This window comes from Pieris napi, chromosome 3, assembly GCF_905475465.1.
Source record: "Pieris napi chromosome 3, ilPieNapi1.2, whole genome shotgun sequence".
Lineage (NCBI taxonomy): Eukaryota > Metazoa > Arthropoda > Insecta > Lepidoptera > Pieridae > Pieris > Pieris napi.
In genome coordinates, this window is record NC_062236.1 from 1520081 (window position 1) to 1543012 (window position 22932).

Here is a 22932-nt window from a genome sequence, read left to right on the forward strand (position 1 = left end):
CAAGAAATTTATACAACCATTAATAGCTTATACATTTGAAAGGGTAATATAAAATATAATTCATAGATTTGATTTCATACACAATTTAAAGCTTTTATAACTTAATTCATTTATAATAAAAATATTTAAATTAAAACGGCTCGTTTCAATATCGCACTAGTTTAGGTTTTAATTGTTAACTTGAACATTTGAACATTGTCTGTGGAATGTCTCACGTACAAACCGTCACTTAGTACGTAGACATGTACGTTGTTGAACAGTCATGTCGCAATTAAAAAAAAATAATACATTTACAAACAAATTAAAACAGTATTGCTAATAAGCGAAATCTTCCAACCTTTTAAAGAAAGATTATTTTATAAGAAAAGAAAGCACGAAATATACAAATATCCGGGAAAAAAAACTATATATTAAAATTGATTTTCTCTTATTGTCTAAATGAGTATAACTAATAACTACATAGAAGATTAGACAAAAACACTTTGCGTCAAATCGCACGTGACCACGCCCATACAAATTAGTTCTGAGTTAGTGGGTTACGCGTATCGCAAAGTGTTTTATCCCAGGTATATATATATGAATTTGTATATATAAGAGATAATTGTTATATAGAGAAAATTTACTATCTACATTTTAAAAGGTCAAATTTTATTACTATATCAACAAGGTATTAATATGATATTTTTTGTTTTACTTAATTTGCTTGAGATATGTTATAACACCTGATATCATATCTTCTCTTTCTATTTGTACGAGATAAAAAGAGGTGGGAATATGATACTTGCCACTGCGACCATTAGCCATAATCTTTATGAAAGCTCAAATCTTTTTTATACGTCAAAGTGTTTAACCTTATACGTACGTTTAACTGAACATTATGATGGAAAGAGACAAAACAATTATGTCTTGAACCAAAAGACAAATTAATATACCGTAGTTTAAATTTAATTAGTTTATTGATTAGTTATTATTACGGGGTTAAAGTTTGACACGTCGTTATACGTGTGCGTAAAATATTTGAACGTAGAAATCGAAAAGAAAATCACCGTCTTAGTAAGAAGAAAAGAACTTAAGTCCATATTCAATTTACATCTCAAGTAAGAATCTCGTCTTGAGCGCTGTCAAATAGATCAAAGAAAAAATAGAGTTAGATTCAGTAACACATGATAAAATTGTTATTCTTTTTAGACCAATGAAAATATGCTGACATCGTCAAATACTTTTTCAAACTCTATCCCCATTAATTATACTAAAACAGCAAGTATCCATCTGTCTCTTTTCAGCGCAGCGTAAAGACAATACGGCAGAAGGAGACGAAAATACTAGTTAAGAGCAAGTACACTTTAGTACAAGGGAATATATTTTTGAACCCTATAACTAATGTAACATTACGCGAGATCTTAGATATGAACACTACTTACAAAAATGTTATCAAAATATCGATGTCAAAAATTTCATAAAAATAATTTTTATTAATAGGCGATAATTAAACAAATTGAGAAAATATATACAATAGATGACACAAGATTCTTAAAAGTTAGAGTTATCAATGTAATGTCGTCATTATTGTTTTGTGTTAAGGTTTATTTTACAATAGACAGAAGTTTAAATGTGTTTGACAGACCACGAATTATTTCTGTTATACCAAATGTATGGAAAACGTTCCACGTACGAAAGTACGTACGCATCTAGGTGCTACACGTACAATTGACGAAACCATCGACAATTTTGTACTCGAAATAGGCAAATAGCCAACATAAACACAATTCTGTATGTTTCATTGGGTTTGATTCCCGGTAAAAAACTCAAGTTATGAAGATGGTTAAAACGCCGTTTAACAACACATCTAACTAGTGGCTTCTTCGTCATCGCTGAACTGATCATCCCTTTTTGGAGGAGGGGGGGCTTCGACATCTTCCCGTCGCAGGGGAATCGGGGTTATATGCGCTTTGGGTAGAGGTGGTATTGGTGGTATTTGGACATTGGGGTTAGGGGGCAAAATTGGGGTAGGGGCTGGTTGAGGTGTTAAAGTGTTGTTCATACGTTGGTAATGCGCCTTCAAGGTGTTCGAGGGTGGTGTGTAGTTTAAGTGGTCGTATTCCCTCTCTGAAAATATTATATCATCATGATTCCAGCTTCTAGCAGCTTCTAGCAGCATACTAATACACAATAACTTATTTTAAAGCATTATTATAATATAATTGGCTGTTCACGCCATCCAAAACCTATCGTCCTCTATGTTTTATATGTCGTCAACCTCCTACGTCCTCTCTATGTACATTTTCTGTCCTTATCGCACTACCAGGAACTTGAATGGCATGGACAATGGACGGTCTGTGCGTAATTGACATACGGCGGAAAGCAATGTGAGGAGACCATGCCTAGGGCACAGGAGGCTGACCTTTACTTTTGCCTATTAAGAAAAACATCTAGAAACAGATTCAGAAATCATAGACGAAGACCAAAGTTGAAGTGCCAACTAACTAGCTTAATTAGCAGTTCAAATAACAGCCTAGCCGTTTAACTAGCGGCCTGAAATAAGTACTCGTAAAATCCTGAACTTTGGTTCATTTATACTTTAAATAAAAGTAATTGCAGCCACCAAAACCTCCATAAATTACCCTTAGTAAAATCTCCAGCCAATGATCTAAATTTCGACACCCTTCAACGTTTATTCTCTTTCTATTAGTACAAGATGGAAAGAGAAGGGAATATGATACTTGCCACTGCAACTAGCATATTCTATAGGAAAGCTCAAATCTTTTTTTCACGTCAAAATATTAAAACCAGTTATAGCATTAATAAGCTAGTAAATCTAAATTTACAATTAATTTAACTTCTTTTCTGACGTTCCTAAGTGTACTTGTTTACCTACATGAATAAAGCTAGTTTGAGTTTGATTAATAGAATCTATTCCCTATGAAAGCTAATTAAATGCTTACCATAACCCTCTTTATGCTTGATCTCATCATAGACGTGGTCCAACTTGTCATCCTCTATACAATGGTACAAGTTGGGGTTGGTCGCATCGGCGTCTTTGTTCTTGAGGGACATAGTGTCGTATGCTGGAAATTATTTTACAATTATTAACACGTGTAAGAGAAGTATTGGCTCGAGAATGGCCAAACACATAATAAATATTCCTTTAAGACACAAAGAAAGATAAAACTTTACAAAATAAAAGGAGTTTAAAAAAGAAAGTGTTACACCCCCTCTCCAGGATTCCCTGTGTCGTGGGCTAATCTCTTCCTTTTGACATCAACACAGCTTTTTGGTTTGGTTTCCGTTTCAAAATAGGACATGTTAAGATGTTGTTTAGGGGGCGTCCATAAATTACGTGAGGTGTTTTTTTAAATTTTCTGTACCTCCTCCCCCCCCTAGTGAGATGTCGTGAGATTTTATTCAACCCCCTCCCCCATCCCCCAATCTCACGTGAGATTTTTCTTAATGTAGGTTTCTTACGTAAACGCGTTAGATTGTTATTGTAAAAAGAAAAAAATAATTGCTTCGTGCTTTTATTTAAGACTAAAAAAAAAATAAGTGAAATGTTGAGCGTTTAGGTATGGAGTTAGCGGGAAGTTGCAGAGATAGCCTTTAGGGTCAACCGTTTTCCTAAAAAAAATTTTAATTAGAAAAAAATTGCGTGATATTTGCCGAGACCCTCCCTCTCTCCAACGTAAGATTAAATGAGATTTGACTCGACCCCCTCCGCCCCTTAAACAACTCACGTAATTTATGGACGCCCCCTTAACATTTTTATTGTATATATAAAGTATTGCATGGTTGGTGAAAATTTAGTTTTTAAGAAAGTGTTTTAAGATGAGAAAGTGTTTTAAGATGAGAAAGCCTTTGAAGGAGAAAAAGCGTTGGGCTAAGAAAGTGCGTTTTTGAAGTTATACTTTAGACGCGTTATGAAAAATTTATGAGAGTAAAATTTTACGATGCGCGCACACCGTGACACAAAATTAACAGAATGAAGTTGCCCACGGAAGATGCTACGGCATTGGACATAATTTAAAAACAACATTCGAATAATAATAGAATTTATGTTACACTTAATGTAAGAGAATAATAATCAATATTTATTTATTTAATTTTTCAAATGTAAACTGAACTTTATTGACTATAATGACTCCTTTTCCAGTCTTTGATTATTTAATTGTAACTAATTATTTGCATGCCATTAAAAATCTATTTTTAATTATGCCAAAGAATTCACAATTCTTACGCGCGTACATAAGTACACGCACCCTTTTTTTATGATACAGCATACCAAAATACATACAACGCTTAAGTTTACCCGTACACCCGAAGTTCGCGGGGGCAGCTAGTAAAATATATTATAGTTTTCTTTAATTTATTTTTATTATCTTCTTATTTTTATTATGTTTCCCTATAAGCGCTTGTCACATTAAAAAAAATATTATATTTTTCTTGTACCAATGTATGTGTGTACCGAGCGTTGGCAAGCTTTTATTAATAAATAAATCTGGCTCAGAGCAAGACACGCTTCAAGAGACTGATGGCCAACCTCCAGTAATGGAGAGGCACTAACGCCCGAATCCAATAATCAATCCACACTCTCAGATTGAAAACAATCTCAAACCGTGACAGTCGATCGATCTCCTATCTGCATCCCAATAACCAAACCCTACGAAGACAATCCATTTTTGGCGACGGATAAAATGCTCTTTGTCGTTCCATTTTACCGAGTTTTCACTCATATTTGATAATCAATGTAAACCAAATACATTGATTATCAAATATGAGTTATTTGTACGGTTTTATTGTGAATAAAACCGTACAAATAACTTTAAAATATACATGTGTATGTTTAAAACATAACAAACAGTTTTTTTAATTATTTAATAAACTGGTGTAACTTAAAATCTGTTAAAATAATTAACTGTTGTAATTGAGCTCGATCGATCAAATGTCATTTTCATACAAAGGTCTATCCACAGACACCGATACGACCTCCCATGGATAGCTTGTATCGACAGATGGCTATTACAATCCGTCGATTGGTTATTGGGTCACTTGTTACAACATTTGGATTAAGTATCACTATTAAAAGTTTAGCTTCATTTTACAATTGTATAGTTAATTTTCAGCACTAAATAGGTTATAAGTCAACTCACTTCCATTGGACCCAGAAGCCGTCATACGAAGTTTCTCCATGGTGGTGTTGGTCAGCTTCGCTGGCCCCAAGTTATTTATGATTGTATTGTTGAGTAAGGTCGTGGAATCGTCACTACGCGTTGAGTTATTATACGAATACACCGGGTTATCGAAGTGCTGTTGTTCTGAAAATATTTCAAACAAATGTAACATTAAATTGTGTATTTGCCATAGAGAAATAGGTGAATATCTAAAAAAAACTATATTGGGTCTTCCTGATTTGAATAAAAGGATCATATCTATATGACTATTGATAGAAAATTGTGGACAAACATACACAAATAAAACTTAGCACACGCCGTGACGCAGTGATCACATTTTTTAAATCACCTATTAATATTTTTCCAATTAACTTTTAGATACATTATTCTTCTCTTCCTTAGCCCTTTAGGCCAGTCAATCGTCAAGAGGAACTGTTCACCAATCTTTTCTCCACAAATTCATTATTAAAAATATTTTTTTAAATAATTATCTCTTCTTACCTGGCTGCACATTAGGATCAGCTGTATAGTGCACATGAGCGATCTCTCTCTTGAGCAACCTCACCCGTTTCCGATAGTACAGCAGCACTAAAGCAATCCCACCCACGCACAGCAGCGACACTACCACCATCGCAGCAATTGCACCACTGTTTGAGCCTTCCTCTGCAAATAGGTTATTTCCTACTTTAAAAACTTAGGTCAAGTATCAGTTAGAAAGCGATACAAAAAAAAATAATGTGTCCAATTCACACGTGGTAGAAGTGAAACCTTCAAAAACAAAGTTTTTATAATTAAAATATGTAAATTAGACTTTTTCTCTATCTAAATGTAGGATATTTTCTTAAAAAAAAACATTTTTTAATGTTAAATTTTAATTTATAACTTTAATATCAATCTTTATTTGGTAAAAAAAATATAATAAAAGTTTGAAATAAATTCACAAGTCCAACGTGGGAGAAAATGAGATAGGAAGCATTATACAGTGTATAAACTTTAAATTAAGTAAACTTTAAATTAAGAAAATTTTAAATTAAGGTAGTAAGAAGTTTTCACTTCAAAAAGTTTATATAATTAATCATATTATGTAAATAAAATTGATAAATTTCATCTAATTTTATAATTGAACTACTTACTTGACTTACTTATTTAATTTTTTGCACATCTGTTTTTTTTATTTCAGAAAATGATCAAATACACACTAATTTAAAGTTTATACACTGTATAATGCCTCCTATCTCACTCTCTCCCACGCCAAATCCTATTAATTTATGTGTCTGTCTCTTTTTACTGTCGCTTTTTCCGTTGCATCCGGTTTGAAATCACAACGATTCTAAAGAAGTTTCACTTCAATAAACAATGTCCATTCATTGACTACATTGGCTGGGGCACCTTAAGCGCACGGGCAAAGATCGGGTTGTGGTTGGAGATCAGTAGATACCGCTGGATCGTCAGAGTAGAGGAGGACCTGCAGCAGCCAAAAATCCATTGGCGGAAAGTGGCATAGGAGCGGTGACAGTTTCTCTTTTCGGAGACACATGTTTTGAATAGCAGAGCCAGTGTGAATGAGTGAAATTCTCTTAGCGAAATTATTGAATTATTTTAAAGGGAAGGGAAGGTATTAATATTATTTTAAAAGGAGCTTTGCAATCATGTGTCTATGTGGTCGTCAAAAAGTCAAATGGTTTATTCATATAAGTAACACAATGTACACTTATGAACGTCTGAAAAGAAATACATATTAAATGCTTCTTATTTTACATTTACTGCCAGTTCTCAAATCAAGGGCGTAGAACGGAAGAGAAGAACTGGCAATAAACTCTCCGCCACTCTTTTTAATCACCAAGTTTTTGTTTGCAATCTTTATAGGGAGCAACCATTACACCATGTTCCACATGACATCTTAAGTAATTAGTCTAAAATGGTAACTTACCACTATGTTCAATCTTGATAGCGTCACTGGCCTGTATGTCGCAATTGTCCCCAATGTACCCTCGGTGGCAGATGCACCCGTGCACGGGGTCGCACACCCAGTTGCCTTCAGACGAGCAATTGCATGGCTCCATACAGTGGTCACCGAAATAACCCTCGGGACAGACTAAAAAACATTTTTTATTTATTTATTTAAAAATAAATACATTAATATTGAAATTGTAAATTCACAGTGTTTTTTTTTAAATAAATGTTTAAAGAACTTTATTTCACATTACAAAAAATATTTTTTATTTACATGAGAAATTTAATAGTATATATGTCACCGTAAAATTGTAAACACCGTTAGATTGTAATCTATCTCGCGAGATTATAAACTGTCGAAAGATTGTGAACCTCAGCTTACTGCTTACAATTTAACGTATTATTATTCGGTAGATTGTACTACACTAACTTAGTTATCATTCAAACTTCTTTGGTCAATTACAGATTAATTTTACTTTCCAACAATTTCATATAACTACCGAATAATAATACGTTAAATTGTAAGCAGTTCGTTGAGGTTCACAATCTTTCGACAGTTTATAATCTCGCGAGATAGATTACAATCTAACGGTGTTTACAATTTTACGGTGACATATACGAACGAGATACACGTCGCAATCAGCTAGCCCAATTTTAGTCTAATGGGCTCATTCTGATGTGTATCTTTAATGCCCTTTTGAACTGATTAATCACGAAATGATGAATCACGAAAATAAACAGAAATTGAAAGGAATTCTTCCTTCAAATTGGATAAAATAAATAAATCAATGGCGCTACAACCTTTTTAGGTCTGAGCCTCAGATTTCTGTATCCGTTTCAAGATCATTTGGTAATCTAATAGGCAAGTAGGTGATCAGCCTTCTGTGCCAGACGCACGCCGTTGACTTTTTGGGTCTAAGGCAAGCCGGTTTCCTCACGATGATTTCCATCACCATACGAGCGAATTTTAAATGCGCACATAGAAAGTCCATTGGTGCATAGCCGGGGATCGAACCTACGACCTCACCTCACCTCGGGATGAGAGTAGAGAACACTGCTGCTTCAAATTGGATATTCAATTTTAAATAAGAGTGAAGATGTATCTACACTTAATATAAACACAACACATTATAATATATTACTTAAAATTGTATATAATATATATTTTTTAGTGTAGTGTGGCTAAGACTTCAGGGATATACTTACACTGCGTACAAAGGGCTCCAGTAAAGCCAGGAGGGCACCGGCAAAAGCCATCGTTGGGCCTGCAGGCAGCGCCTCTTGCGCAGCGACACGGCTGAGTGCAGCCTGCGCCCCACGCCCCAGCCCCACAAGCCTGGGCACACGTGGGCCCTTGCCAGCCGGGAAGGCATTGGCACTCACCTGGTAAATAAAACGACTCCAAGTCAAACGTAAGTTGGGTGGCGGTTGTTCAAATAAATGAAACTCTTTGGTCGAAGCTAAGTATCAACTGTCTTTAATCGTTTGAAATAAACTTATAACTGCGGGGTTGCGAATTGCGATGCTGGACTAACAAGAAAATGTAACTAATTTATGGGTTCTTAAAACTATGTGAAACATCTCTTATCTATAAATAATATAAGTGATGTCGACCAATTGGATATTCTCGGAAACCAGAACTACAAACTAAAAGGCTTGTTTATAGGTTCAATAACTCTCGAATGAAATTAATTTTCTAAAAATGCTGAAATATAAATAGTTGAAAAGTGCCTTTTTAATAGGCCCAAATCATTGATATACAAAAAACCCAAGATGCACAGTCTCGAATAAAAGTAACGCTCGAAAGTGTCCCGAAACACTATTTCTGTCCCTTTCTATAACAGTATGTCTATAACAGTATATGTTACAAGCATATATTATTGCAAAATCAACCTTACGCGAATTGCTTAAAGTTGTTATTACAACGCAGTGTATACGTACTTAAAGCAATAAAATTTTACGACCGACCGTGGTCGGTAGGACAAGATATTGAGTGGAGTCGAACATGACTTTTTTATTTACAACTATTTAACAAATTTTTAAATTTATCCGACTTTTCCGGGCCTTACAGCGTGCGTGGTCACGGTGACTGAAGACAAAAGGTGTTGGATGTTAAATAGTTGTAAATTTATAATAATACATAACTTTAATCCGGTTAAAAAGTTTTTTATTTAAATTAAAAAAAAATGTTAAATTGGCTACCTCCTGACCTATACTTTATATAGCGTAAATATATTTGTCTAAAACTACACACAAAAAAGTTCAAAAGTACATAAATTTATTTATAAAAAAAAACAAATAAATAACATCGACTCCACTTATTAGACGCGAGACTATTTGAAATGAGCGCACAATTTAGAATGTTGCGCTTATTTTTTGAGGACGTTTTTTTGACGTTGAGTGTGCATCTTGGGTTTTTTGTATATCAATGGCCCAAATGTAATAAATGATTAACTTTGAAAACAACATTAATAACAAGAAACAACATCAGTGTTACTCTATAAAACCGATCAGTCAGTAATGAAATCGCAAACTTGCCAATCCTCAAATCAAGGGGGGTAAAATGGAGAAAGAACTGGGAATAAACTCACCTCCACTCATTTTATCGCCAAGTTTTTTGTTTTACAAAATATTTGTAAGGAGTTGCAACCTTGTAATATATTGCAATCTTGTAACATATAATTAAAATTTGTATATTTATATATACACATATTGAATATATTTTAGACTAACGTCTTAACTAACCTGTAGCGTGATGACAGTCTGCCCCATTTTTGCATATACATTTCTGTTCGCAGTTTTGGCCGTACGTTCCAAGCGGACACGGATACTCGCACGCCACGCCCGTAAACCCGCTGGGACACGTATACTTGCCCGTCACGGGATCGCATGTTATGTTGCCTAGAAAAAAAGTGCGTGCGTACAAAGTATCAGTCATGTCATGTCATGTCAGAAGTGAAACTTCTTTGTAAATTAATTATTACTAAGGTAAAAGCCCTAATAGATGACACTGTATACGTGCTAATGATAATATAAATAAATAAAAAATCTGCGTTTACTGCACAAGACGTTATGCTATCTTGACAGTCCACAAACATACATAAACATACACAAACTTGACATATATTGATAACCTGAATTTTGGGTAAAATAGGGGGAACAACAAAACTGGCAGGCAAGATACGTAATATAAATTTCGTTTTTACAGGACACCAAAAAAAGTAAAAAATCATCAGAAAATTTGTAAGAAGTATTCATTAATTCTGATATCACGTGACGTCACGTGTTTGAGCCTGAAATGTTTTACAAAACATGTTTTGTAAACGAGTTCAGAAAACATTGGTATATCGTTTCATAAGCACGCAAGCAAACAAAATTACTGCAAGATACGTATTGAATCAAATTAAGAACGCGCTACATCCATAAATGGACAAGAAAGGCAGCTGACCTGGTGTATGGCACAGGGTATGAAGACTCCAAATTATTAAGCTTTTTTTTAAATTTGAACAGCCCACTACCGAATATGTCAATCCCTGGATAAGTAGTATCAATTTCATTAAATTCGCAAAAAATCCGAATACGAAGTGCCTGAACTCCTAGGTTGGTTTTTTCAGACGGTGTTTGGAAAATTCTGCTGATTAACTTTGGGAATGAATAAGGGACGACAATGTTAATGTTCTGTATTAATTTTTATAGGAACCCTTCATAGCAGTCTAACTGGACCGCGGACAGGCAGACCTGTGGCCGAGAAGGTAGGCAGGGAAATCAGGGGAATGTCAAAATCTCTCTTTCCTAAAAAGGGACTCAACGTCTCCCGCCGGGCCCGGGCGAAAACTCCAGAAATATCCTTAAAATATTTAAGGGCCGTCAATATTTTAATGTCCTGTAAATGGTTACTGTTCTCTATTTGAACGTTTAACATGTTTGACCTAAGCATGGAAGTAATAAGTCCAATTAAATAATAAACTTACCATCCTGTTGCATAGGACACAATTGGGCACAACCAACGCCATAACGTCCGGGCGGACAGGGCTGGTCACAGGAATCTCCTTGCCAACCGGCTGCGCACACGCATCTCCCGGTTGACGCGTCACACGAGGAATTGTTGGCACACGAACATCGCTCGTTGCATTGGTCCCCGAATCGGCCTTCGGGGCATTGGGTTTCGCAACTCACACCTATTATTATATTTAAATAATATATATGAGTAACTACTTAATATATCCTTACAGTTATATATGTTAATTTTCATATTAAATTGTATTTTCGTTGTTATTAATCTACACGCTCAAATACATACTCTCTCACACACACACACCGATTTACACACTCACACATTCAAGTATACTCAATGTCTTACACGACTTGTGATTGATTAGTTGTAACACTAAACCTACTTTTTGTCAAAAACTGTTTTACACATGCACCACGGAATAATTGTTATCTACCCACAACACAACAGAACTAATATCAAAACAATATTATGGCCATTGTCTCCTTAATACAAATATTTTTTTACGCCCGAAAGACAGTGCAGAGGCTGTTTTCGCAGAGGTCAGTCAATCAGTCAACTTTTTTACCCACAACACAGGGACTCCCTATTGTGGACTAGCGATAGATGAAATTTGTCACAACCTATTTCTGTCATTAATAAATTTATTTATAAGTCGACAACGTGTGTCAAGCAAAGGAGGCTGATCACCTATAATTTTTAATTCCGTAGAATTCTGACATGTCATAAATGTTGCTACTAACAAACTTCTCCACCGAAAAAGGGACAAATTTTAGGGCAATAAAATAAAATGCTACGTATTTTTTTAAGTTTTACCGACAAAAAGGTAAATCTTAATATTTACTTAATACAAAAAAATATTTATTTATTTACCTAATACAAAAATAACAAATATTTTAATATTGTGAATATCGAATTAACTTTAAATACTTTTTTTTGTTGGCATCACGGCCTACCAATTCCAGGTTTAGTAAACCTTTAAACAAAATGTTATCTTTACTTGTGCGTTTTTTTCTGTTTGTGATGAAAAGGGACATAATTATCAGTCGCCGTAACCACTTTTAATATTGAGCACCGCAGCACCGGACTTAATAAGTCAGATGTTGACTCATATTGAAATTGAAAACTGTGCCCCGCCAAAAAGGTTTGTAATCTCTGACATGTCAAAAAATGATAGCTGTCAGAATTCTACGGAATTAAAAATCAGAGTATACTTGGTTATTAGATTAACAAATGATCATGAAAAGCCACTGATTTATTTTATTTATTAATTTAATAAGTTACACAAAACATTCTAGCAATTTGTTTTAAACGTGTAATAAAAAACATTATACTTTTTATTATTCATTAATCCATTTAACCATAGTGCATGACGGCCAGAGATATTTTGGTTTTCGCATTTAAACCCGAAGAATCCACAAGCGCAATGACAGATTTAAATTTCGACGCTTGAATCCTTCTTATCGCTTTATAAACAACTTCATACACATCTCGTAACTTGACTTCATATGGAATTTTCAAAGATAAACATTGTTTATGGGATTTCAAATTCGACTGTCTTTGTATTAAATTTTTGATATTAAAATCTTTAAATTTGGTAATTTTCAATTTATTCGTCTGAATTTCTTCGTTTGTAACATTGCTGCAGATATCAAACGAAATCGTATTCTTGAACATATCTATAAAAGAGTTTTCTATAAATTTAGCGAATGACCTATAAAAACTCCTGCGCATCCTTTAATTAAATTCTTTCACACACCCTTACACATATTTACACACCCACATTCAATAATGCTTTAGTTTTATTTTGTCTATAACTTTAGTTTAGGCATAGTAGGTAGTGTATGTTTTTGTATATTTTCTATGCATGGATTCTAAATCCCTATGGCCATGCTGCAGCATGTAAGCCCGCTAAATTCAATATTGCTAAGAGGCAAACAAAATGTATTATTATTATTATCCGTTTCACTTTGACGTCCGTGGTTGCACAACTGAGCATTTCTCCACTGATGTTACCGAACCAATTCGACTTAGGGTACTTCAAGAAAAGAGACTACCAATTCTTAAAAGGCCTTTACGCACATGAGCCTTCTGGCAATATGATTTCATGGGCGGCGGTATCACTTAGCATCAAGTAAGCTTTCCCGTTTGCCTTCTCATACACAAAAAAAATCAAATCTTACCAACAAACCAGGATTTATAGCGTTATAATTCACTAACTTCAGGAAGCAAGTGCTTTTAATGCAAATACAATAGCTATTATTACCTACATATATATACATACCTAAAATTATCTTCCTAGTGAGACCTAGAGGTGCATATCAATGATTTTTAATGGTTATATTAATGATGTAATAGACTATGCCATGGAAAGTTATAATTTTTTTTTATATATTTAAAGCACACAAAGCTTCTTTTTGTCACTTTCTATTTCGCATGGTGTATTGGAAAAGTGAGTTGTAAAAAGTGGGTACTACAAAATTATGATATATTTTTATCTCAAACTACCCTCCACTTGCGAGAATTTCGCGTATTTTAGCAAAATTTACAAAAATCCATAAATAATCTAGAAAGACAGAGAGGGCGACCAGACTCCATTTCATAATGTATAAGATAGGCCGTTCAAGTAAGCATATTTACGGCAATTTATCCCCCTCCCCTCCTCTTGTCAGCAAAAGTAAGCAAAGCTCTCATAATAGTACATAAACGTATTAATTTTTTGTACGAAACGTCGAAAATGCATTTTGTTTTCAAGCATAGACAATGTGTAGGTAATATGTAAAAAATTAAATAATTAGTGTTGACGTAATCACCAAATAAGAAAATCAAAGACCCTCCCTATCTCCTATAAAGCTTACGTAATACTTGAATGGCCTCATATAGCTGGATGTTAATGTAATAGCATATATGTCGGCAATGACATACAAATGACAAATTTAAAAAGAAAATCACTAATTTATTATCATACTTTAAATGAGACATGAAAAACTAGCAAATCGCAAAAGTTATGAATCTATAAATTCTAGGATCTAAATATTCTAGAATGTAGTACTCATACCTCGCCAAGTAGTCTCGCATATGCACTGTCCGGTGACGTGATGGCATCCACGCGAGTGAGGTGAGCACGAACACTCGAGGGAGCAATTCGCTCCATAGAAACCCGAACGGCAGCGACGCGAACATTTTGGTCCTTCGTAACCCGGCCCGCAAACACATTCACCTACATTTAAATATTTTATATTAAAAAAATTGAAAAATAATTTACTAGTTGTGTACCACTTATTTTCTATTTTCTTTTTTTTTAGATTTCAAATTACTCTAACTAGACAAGGGTCTCTAAACTAAGAATTCGTCGAGCAAGTTGCCGATGCCAAGCATAAATTAATTATCTGTAAACTTTTTTTTTATAGAACAACAACGGCAAACGGGCAGGAGGCTCACCAGATGTTAGGGAATACCGCCGCCCATGGAATGTCCATGGGTCATATGGGTGTGCAATTATTTCATGGATTACCTTAAAAAATTTGCAGTATTACCGTATTTAATAAATTTGAAATGGAATTACAAAAATACATATCGTCGCTGTAGAATGATAATCTCGTATGTCCAGAGAACCAAACATTACAGGAAACGAAAAAAATGTTTCATTTTGTCAATGTTCGTTAAAATAATATTATATGTGTTTTTGTTCACAGTTTTGGATGCTAAAAAGACTTATTTATTAATAACATAAATAAGTACTTACTTTATTAGATTATACCAGTTAAATGATATAAGAATCTAACAATGAAAAATAAATGGTTTTTTGACATATGAGGCTATCATTCTACACTGACGATATAAAGATATGTTTTATAAACAAATAGTACTTATTGCACTTACCAAAGAATCAAGTATACTACTTGGACAAAGTCTATACAAGAAGGAGTAATTAAACGATAAAAAAGCATTAAAGCATTTACCAGTAACAGGATCACATGGTGCATCGTTGTCGCATTCACAGCGCTGACGACAACCAAGACCGAAGGTTTTTCCATCACACGGTCTATCACATTTCAGTCCATCAAATCTAAAAATAAAATATGAATATACCAAATCCAAATTTAAGTGAATTTTCTATGAGTCGTAAATTGTTTATTTAAACTAGATATAAACACTGAACATTTAACGTTTTGCAGGAATTTTAAATGGTCCGGCTCGAAGGACCAAAAATGAAGTAAAACTTACCCGGGTGGGCAGTTACACTGTCCCGTTTCGTGGGAACAAGTAGCGTTGTTCATACACTGGCAAGTGTCCGCACAGTTGTCGCCGTACAGTGGGTATGGACAGGCTTCGCCACAGTGCACGCCACGGTAACCAGGCGGACAAAGACAGGAGCCTATAGGGGTTTTATGAATTTTGAATTGATCATTACATTAATTGGTTAGCTACTTCATAAAATAGAATTATTTCAAAAATGATCAGGTTAGATTTAAGAATAATTAATAATGATCAATTTCACGTTCACTACACGTACATTAATTATTTAGGAAATTGTATGACTTTTTTAGTTTTATCTTGGTACTTGATATATCAAAACAAAAATGTTCTGATATCGACTATAGTTTATCATTTTTAGGAAAAAATCTAAGTAAAATTAAAAAAAAAACAAGTGCAACTAGGCTACAGACTACCCTCAACATTAAAATCGTAAATAAATAAAAATTTAAATAAATCTAAAAAATCGCTTAGCAGGTAATGGAGCAATATTTATTTAAATATTTCATAATCCTACAGCTAACATAAATTGTTTATAACAAAAAAGATATAGCAAGATAAAATGTACAATATGTACAAAAAGGTTCAAACATTAACGAAAGAAAAAAATCAATAAAAAAAATATTTCTTAACATTTAACTAAGTTATACCTATAAAAGGGCTCACAAAAAATTACAACAAACATGCAAAATAATGAATATACAAAAATTACCATTAATAGGCGAACAGAGGGCGCCATTCTCGCATCTGCAATTAGAGCGGCATCCTTTGCCGTACATATAGAACGGACATTGTCTCGAACAAGCTTCACCGTCCCAACCGGCTGCGCATTCGCAGGCACCGGTCCACGGGTCACACCTATAAAGTCCCCATTTTTATCCACAAACTATCACAAAATCCACCAAATTCAGTGAGCCGTAAAGTTCCGTATGAGAAAATGGTAGTGCATTTTTTTCGATGTTGCCTTTTATGATTGATGATTTATTAACACTTCGTTGCATACAGAAATATAATACAATTGACATAATTAAATAAAAAGAAGGGCAACTGGCCTTATCGCTTTCGAGCGATCTCTTCCAGGCAAACACTGTGAGAAAAAAATTGATAAAGTAAGCGCAAGAAGTGCAAAAATACATAAGACATAGATATTTTGACAAAAGTAAATAAAAAAATAAATAAAACATTGTAAACAGTGAACAGGAAAATTCAAAAAGGACACGTGAAAAAGAAAAAGTGCCCATGAATCACGATGATTTTAGATCAGTTTCAGATCAATTAGCACGAAAGTTAGATATATGATGTAAAGGTATAGATTTAAAAGAAGAAAGAGAAGAACCTAAGCGGATAGAACGGGAAATGAATTCCATAGCCTCACTGCAGATACCTTAAAGGATTCGAGAAAGAAAGAGTTATAAGATGGGATTATGTATTTAAATTCTAAACATTATTTATGAAATATATAAAAATTTTGACTCTTGACTTTCTGATCTCTTGTCTGTTGGGTCAGAGTGGACTTAGAAGTGATCCAGTTTATTAAAAATCAGTGAATATTGTATCATTTTTATAACACGTCTATGATTGGATCAGAGATAACAACAGCGGTTTTTTTTAAAATGAATAACTGATTCTTACATTTTCACTTTCAACTCTTAATTTAACGAATTTCTGAGTCCAATAAAAATGTCCTTCCTTTCTAAATTGTCAGTCTTTTGCAAAATTTATAATAAAAAAAACAAATTCAATTTCCAATAAGTCTAAGATTCAAAGGCAATACTCACATATCAGTGGTGTGTGGGTTGCACTCGCACTGGTGGTCGCAGCGTGAGCCCCAAAGACCGTCAGGGCAGGCGCGCCTCTCGCACCAGTCGCCCCTCCAGCCGGGCTTGCACGTGCACGAGCCGTCCCGGGGCGAACATTCACCCCCGTGCTGACACGTGCACGTGCCCGCACAGTCCACGCCGTACGTGCCGAGCGAACACGCTTCTAGGCACTGTGGATAAAAGATAACTTTAATGATACATATTTGGACATTCCTGAGATAAGCGTGTTCTAATTCACGTTCTGAGGAGAGTTCGTCGTTCCACAACTGAGTGTTTTTTAAGGCAGTTTCTGCCGCGCCCCACCAGTTTGTGGAACCACCCCTGCGATTCGGAATTCTGATAAATAATAAACTACAAGTTCCCTCCTTATCAGAATGCCAAATCGTAAAATGACTGCCTCACGACAGATTTGAGCGCGACCGTCGCTGCGAAAACCGCTGTGAGAGTTCGAAAAGTAAGTTTCCGAACCAATTCGACTTAGGTTCCTACAAGAAAAAGCGTACCTATTCTAGAAAGGCCGACACTTGCGAGCCTTCTGGCAATTTGAGTGTCCATGGGCGGCGGCACTTAACATCAGATGAGCCTCCTATTACATAAAAAAATAGTCCAATTGTACCGTTTTGAATGTCTCCTTTCATCGCAGCGTAAACACGATTTGAAAGAGTACTTTAGATATAATTTTTAAGAAATAGGTGAGGCATATAAGGCCCATAAAAGACTGCATTTTGTAAGTAGATGCGTTGACGGCCTTTGTGAGGAGTACGCTGTTTTTATAAACCTCAACTGAAGGCCACAATATCCAAAAAAAATCCTAGCCTCATAGTCAGTGGTAGTTTCAGTCCGTCTGAAATCGTCTTAAACAAATTTAATAAGAAACATAAAAATATGTTTTTATTTAAATATTACCTTATCGCCCGTAAAGCCGGCCTCACACTGGCACTGTCCCGTGACATGATGGCATCCAGCTCCATTAGCACAACTGCAGGTTTTCTGGCATTTCTCTCCCCATCTTCCCGTTGGGCATCTGAAATATGTTTTTTATTTATAAAGAAGATTGAAATTAAAAACAAAATTTTCACTGATATTTCAAAACATTACATACATTCACTTAATATCCTGTGATTTGATAGCAGAAGGTTTTCTGTCAATTTTGTAAAATAATTTAGTTGTATAATATTAGGTTTTATATTATTTTTAGTTAAAATTTGGCCATGCATAGGCTGTAAATAAATAAATGTCAAAAGGAAGAGACCTACCAACAACAATCCTAGTGTGGGGGATTAGTGCACTTTATTTTACTTAAATATCCTGTTATATAATAATAAAGATTCTCTTTCTTTCAAATATAAACAACTTTCTATGCCCATAAAAAAATCTTCTCCTTGATCTAGGCTAACTGGTAACTAACAAAGACAGCAATAAAGAAACTAAATTAGTTGTAACTTAATAAGATACAACATTTTTCACTTAGGAATTCAATATTAAGTATCATATTGTTGCATAGTTTAAAATCGTTTAGTTTTTATAATATAATTGTTTTGTTTATTATCTCATCGTATATTATGTTTTCTTATTAAATCTTTTAAAAAAAATTTTTTTACTATGTATCGGTACCGAGAGTTGGCAAGCTTTTATAAATAAATTACTGTGTGGGTAAAGCTCTCTTTACTGCAATAATTATATTAAATTAACTTTTAAATCCTATAAAATGGTTAACACAACTACCTGTTGGCACAAACATCGCCGGTCCATCCAGCAGGACACTCGCATTCTCCCGTCAGGATGTCACATCTGCCCCCATTTTGGCACTTACACCGCTCGGGGCATGGGCCATCTTTGGGGCATTCCTCTTCGCAACTGTAATTAAAATACAATTTTAAATATTTTTTTCTAATTAGATGTATATGTCGCAGCCATGTTAATTAGCCTTTCAATCAACAGCCTATAGTCTCTTTACTAAACAGCGCCGTTCAACTAGCGGCATGTATACCAGACGATAGAACTTACATATAATTATAATTTTTTTCGAACAAGAATAATAAGACAATATTAATTTAATAATTTTTTAGTTCCTTATAAATTAATAGATATAGTAAAGTTTATTTCATGTAATATTTTTTTTTATTTAGTAATTTTATTTATTAATTGCTTACTATTTATATAATAACTCATACATATAGCAAATTATATTTCGCTTGCCCCGGGGAACAAAGTCGTAAAAGCAAAATTTTGTTCAGGAAAAATAAAAGACGGTAATGCTATTATTACTAGGATACTAACTACATTGCATATACAATAATTATAAATGTTAAATTAAAGCTTTTTTTCCGATTCGACGATTTAAATATTGTTGTAAATAAACTAAATAGTTAAGAAATTAGACTGAAGAGAAAAAACGTTACGATTGTTTCACTGTTTAAACATAACGGACGACACAGTAACCGCGAATTACGATGGTGATTTGGTGAAATGATTACGTAATAATTTATTACCAGTCTTTTCACGGAAATAAACTCAGATATAATACTACCACTCTTTATTTGGTCTTAAACTATCGCATTAACTTTTATGATTATTTGTTAGAATTATAATCTAAACTAATACAATCTTTATAATTTTTGCTATATATTTTAGGAAAGTAAAAGTAGGTAAATTAGTATTACTAAAATTGTTCACAAAATAATTTTCATAGAACAAAGACATCCTCGCGTTTTTTTTTTTTTTTTGCAAAAATTCTGAAAAAAATTACAGTTATAGTACATCACCCAAGGAAGTCAAAAATGAGAAAACATTAAAACAGTCGTAATAGTTCTTTACGACTTTTGGCAGTGGTTTAAAAATGTTGTACGAAAATCTATTAGTAAAAAGCCACAAGTACTTACAGTGGTCCAACAAATCTATTCAAACATTTGCAAGCGCCACTCGCCGGGTCACACGATGCATTATTCCTGCATTGGCAAGTCTGTTGGCAATTGTCGCCAAAGGTTGGCGGTGCGCAGGTCTTCTCACATGCGTCCCCACGCCATCCCATTGCGCACGCGCAATTGCCGGTCAAGGGCTCACAGGTGCCGCCGTTCAAACAGCGACAATCGTTCTGGCAATGTCTTCCCCATTTGCCATCTGGACAGGCTGGAAATATGTATATAATCATAAGTATATAAGGTCCTGTGCACTCCCGTTTTATCCCAGTTAATTCATCTATAGCGTGATGTTATACAGCCTCTCCAAAATAGAATTAACACTACAAAATTAATCATTCAATTTAAGTAGAATTTTAGCACAAACTAGCGCTTTAGATTTTCAATATTAGTAAGCCCTTAATTTAATAGTGCATAAACGTATTAATATTTTGTAGGAATCCTCGAAAATGCATTTCGTTTTCAAGCAAATAAATAATACTTGAACGGTCCCTTGGTCACGTAACAGTTAATAATAATACTCAATATGTACGAATTAAAATGATTAAATTCGGGGAATCGCTCAAAAAAGACGTGGCTGAAAATATTTAAAAGGTGATAATAAATGTCTTACAATTTTTTTATGAAAAATACTATTTTGTTTTTCTACTAGTTCTTCTACTACCTACCATTAAAAAAATTAAATCAGTGGCGCTACAACCACTTCACTTTAGCTCTTGGCCTCAGATTTAATAGGCAAGTAGGTGATCAGCCTCCAGTGCCTGACATGTCGGTTTCCTCACGATGTTTTCCTTCACCGTTCGAGCAAATATTAAATGCGCGCATAGAAAGAAAGTCCATTGGTGCACAGCCGGGATCGAACCTACGACCTCAGGTATGAGAGTCACACGCTGAAGCCACTAGGCCAACACTACCATAGTCAAAAATATTCACCAGGGGGTGAGGATATAAAACAATAGACGAACAGCATCTCTATTCCAACACTGTTGTAATGTTCGCTTACATTCTTACCCTTTTTGAAGGTTAAATTATTCATGAATAGTTTTGTAAACGAAAAATTACTTTCCCGTCGTAGATTTAATCGAAGATTCAAATAACAACGTACCCACTCAAAACGCCACAATTCTATTTAAAAACAATTTTACCGGAACAACAAAACAATTAATCGTTTGTTGCGAATGTGGAACAAATTAACACTATTTACATTGGAATGTTTGCCGTTTCGCCAAAAATAGACTCAATACAATGAAAATATTTTTGCTTGTACGGTAATCATTCTGCTATTGGCTTGCAAATATTGCTTTGGTTCTAAACTCTATTCTTAGTTTATTTACGACAACACTTACTACTCAGGGCTTGATTATACAAAATATTATAGTGGCTCTTAGCTGTGTTTAATAAATAATTTTCGCAAGTCATTATTTGAAAAATATTCGCACGGCTGTTTTAATATATTGGAAGTTAAAACAGCCTATTTTACTCGGGTACTACCTCGCCGAACGAAGAAGCATTCGTAACAAAACAAAACTTACACACTGTACGGTAAATAGAAATGGGCAGGTCTATCAAGAGCTCGGGATAAATGATGGACACTTCAAACAACAAAATGTACTAATGGAAATGGAATTATAAATGACCGCGAAACTGAACGTCATTCAATATGTCACCGCTCAGTACCCCGATGCTGGCTGTGGCTTTAGGGAGAGTGTCTTCGAAGGGTGGAGTAGCAACAAAGGGTGTTTTTAAAACTTGTGTCTTCTTGGGATTAAATTGGACTAGATTTAGTCTACCCCAGTGCGAAACTCCACGTAGCAGAGTTTCAGACACAATTTGTTCCGGTACTCATCGACAACTGCCTGAGAAATACCTGCCCGGCCAGTGTAAAGAGTATCCCCAGTGCTGTCGTCTGCATAACAAGGAATGTTGCTAAGTTGCAACACATCATTGATATGCAGAATAAACAAGGTCAGGGATAGGACACAGCCTTTTTAGAACTTATACTAACACTTGTACTAAGAATATATAATATATAATAATAGTTAAGTTTATATTTAAACTTAAAATTAATATAACGTATAATAAAGCTTTAATAACAATAATGTTACCGAGGGATTATGTAGCATTATAATGGTGAAAGAACGTTTGAAAATCATCCTAAAAATCTTCACATAACTGAACCAATATTAAAAAAACATTTATTAACGTTACGCGTAGGATGCTGCGCTCGAGTTAGCGACCCATCTCTAATTAGATATACATATTTATATCTACTCACATATATCACAAGCGGGACCCCCGTATCCATGCTCACACAGACATGTGTCAGGCGCGACGCACTTCCCGTGTACACACGAGTCCACGCACACAGGCACACACTGCTTCCCGTGAACATCAGGCGCATAGCCCTTACAGCATTCCTCTACCGGTCTATGTTTGACCAGGGTTTGGGTTTTATACACTTGGCGGAACATCACTTTGTATTTCGTACATCTTGGTGGCACGTTGAGACACCACGCGTATTCCTTCACTTGGTATGGTTGTTGTTCTGACACTCGTATAGTTGTCACGTATCTGGAATTAATAATAATACTGATTACCACAGAACACATAATGAAACAAAAGTCTAATTAGCTGAAGTACTCTTTCGTCTCTTTCTGTCAAATAATATTAAGTGTATAAAAAGAGACAGATTTAGTTTTTCGGCTTTCAAACCCAAAAACATTAGTTGCATATGAATATAACTTATAATATAAACTAAACAGGCACGATAAAATAGTGCACGTCGAATTGATAGATAACATTGAATACAG

At 34.6% G+C, this 22932-nt stretch overlaps 1 protein-coding gene across 2 annotated transcripts in view; it reads right to left on the reverse strand.

Moving 5' to 3' along the window:
* Positions 1–1140: 1140 nt before the first annotated feature.
* Positions 1141–22932, reverse strand: part of LOC125063799 (protein draper) — a 39134-nt gene continuing 17342 nt past the window's right edge. Inside the window, exons 3-20 of one of the 2 annotated variants that reach the window (XM_047670439.1) lie at positions 22398–22693; positions 20087–20333; positions 18930–19061; positions 18111–18228; positions 17163–17374; positions 16097–16242; positions 15355–15505; positions 15090–15196; positions 14186–14347; positions 13412–13435; positions 11087–11293; positions 9861–10016; positions 8322–8498; positions 7093–7257; positions 5664–5825; positions 5142–5306; positions 2943–3065; positions 1141–2106 (exon numbers count right to left, since the gene is read on the reverse strand). In XM_047670439.1, coding sequence (XP_047526395.1) covers positions 1847–2106; positions 2943–3065; positions 5142–5306; positions 5664–5825; positions 7093–7257; positions 8322–8498; positions 9861–10016; positions 11087–11293; positions 13412–13435; positions 14186–14347; positions 15090–15196; positions 15355–15505; positions 16097–16242; positions 17163–17374; positions 18111–18228; positions 18930–19061; positions 20087–20333; positions 22398–22693 — 3010 coding nt within the window. In that variant the 3' untranslated portion in view covers positions 1141–1846. The remainder of the gene's footprint in view (positions 2107–2942; positions 3066–5141; positions 5307–5663; positions 5826–7092; positions 7258–8321; positions 8499–9860; positions 10017–11086; positions 11294–13411; positions 13436–14185; positions 14348–15089; positions 15197–15354; positions 15506–16096; positions 16243–17162; positions 17375–18110; positions 18229–18929; positions 19062–20086; positions 20334–22397; positions 22694–22932) is intronic. The other variant, XM_047670440.1, reaches the window with a different exon arrangement.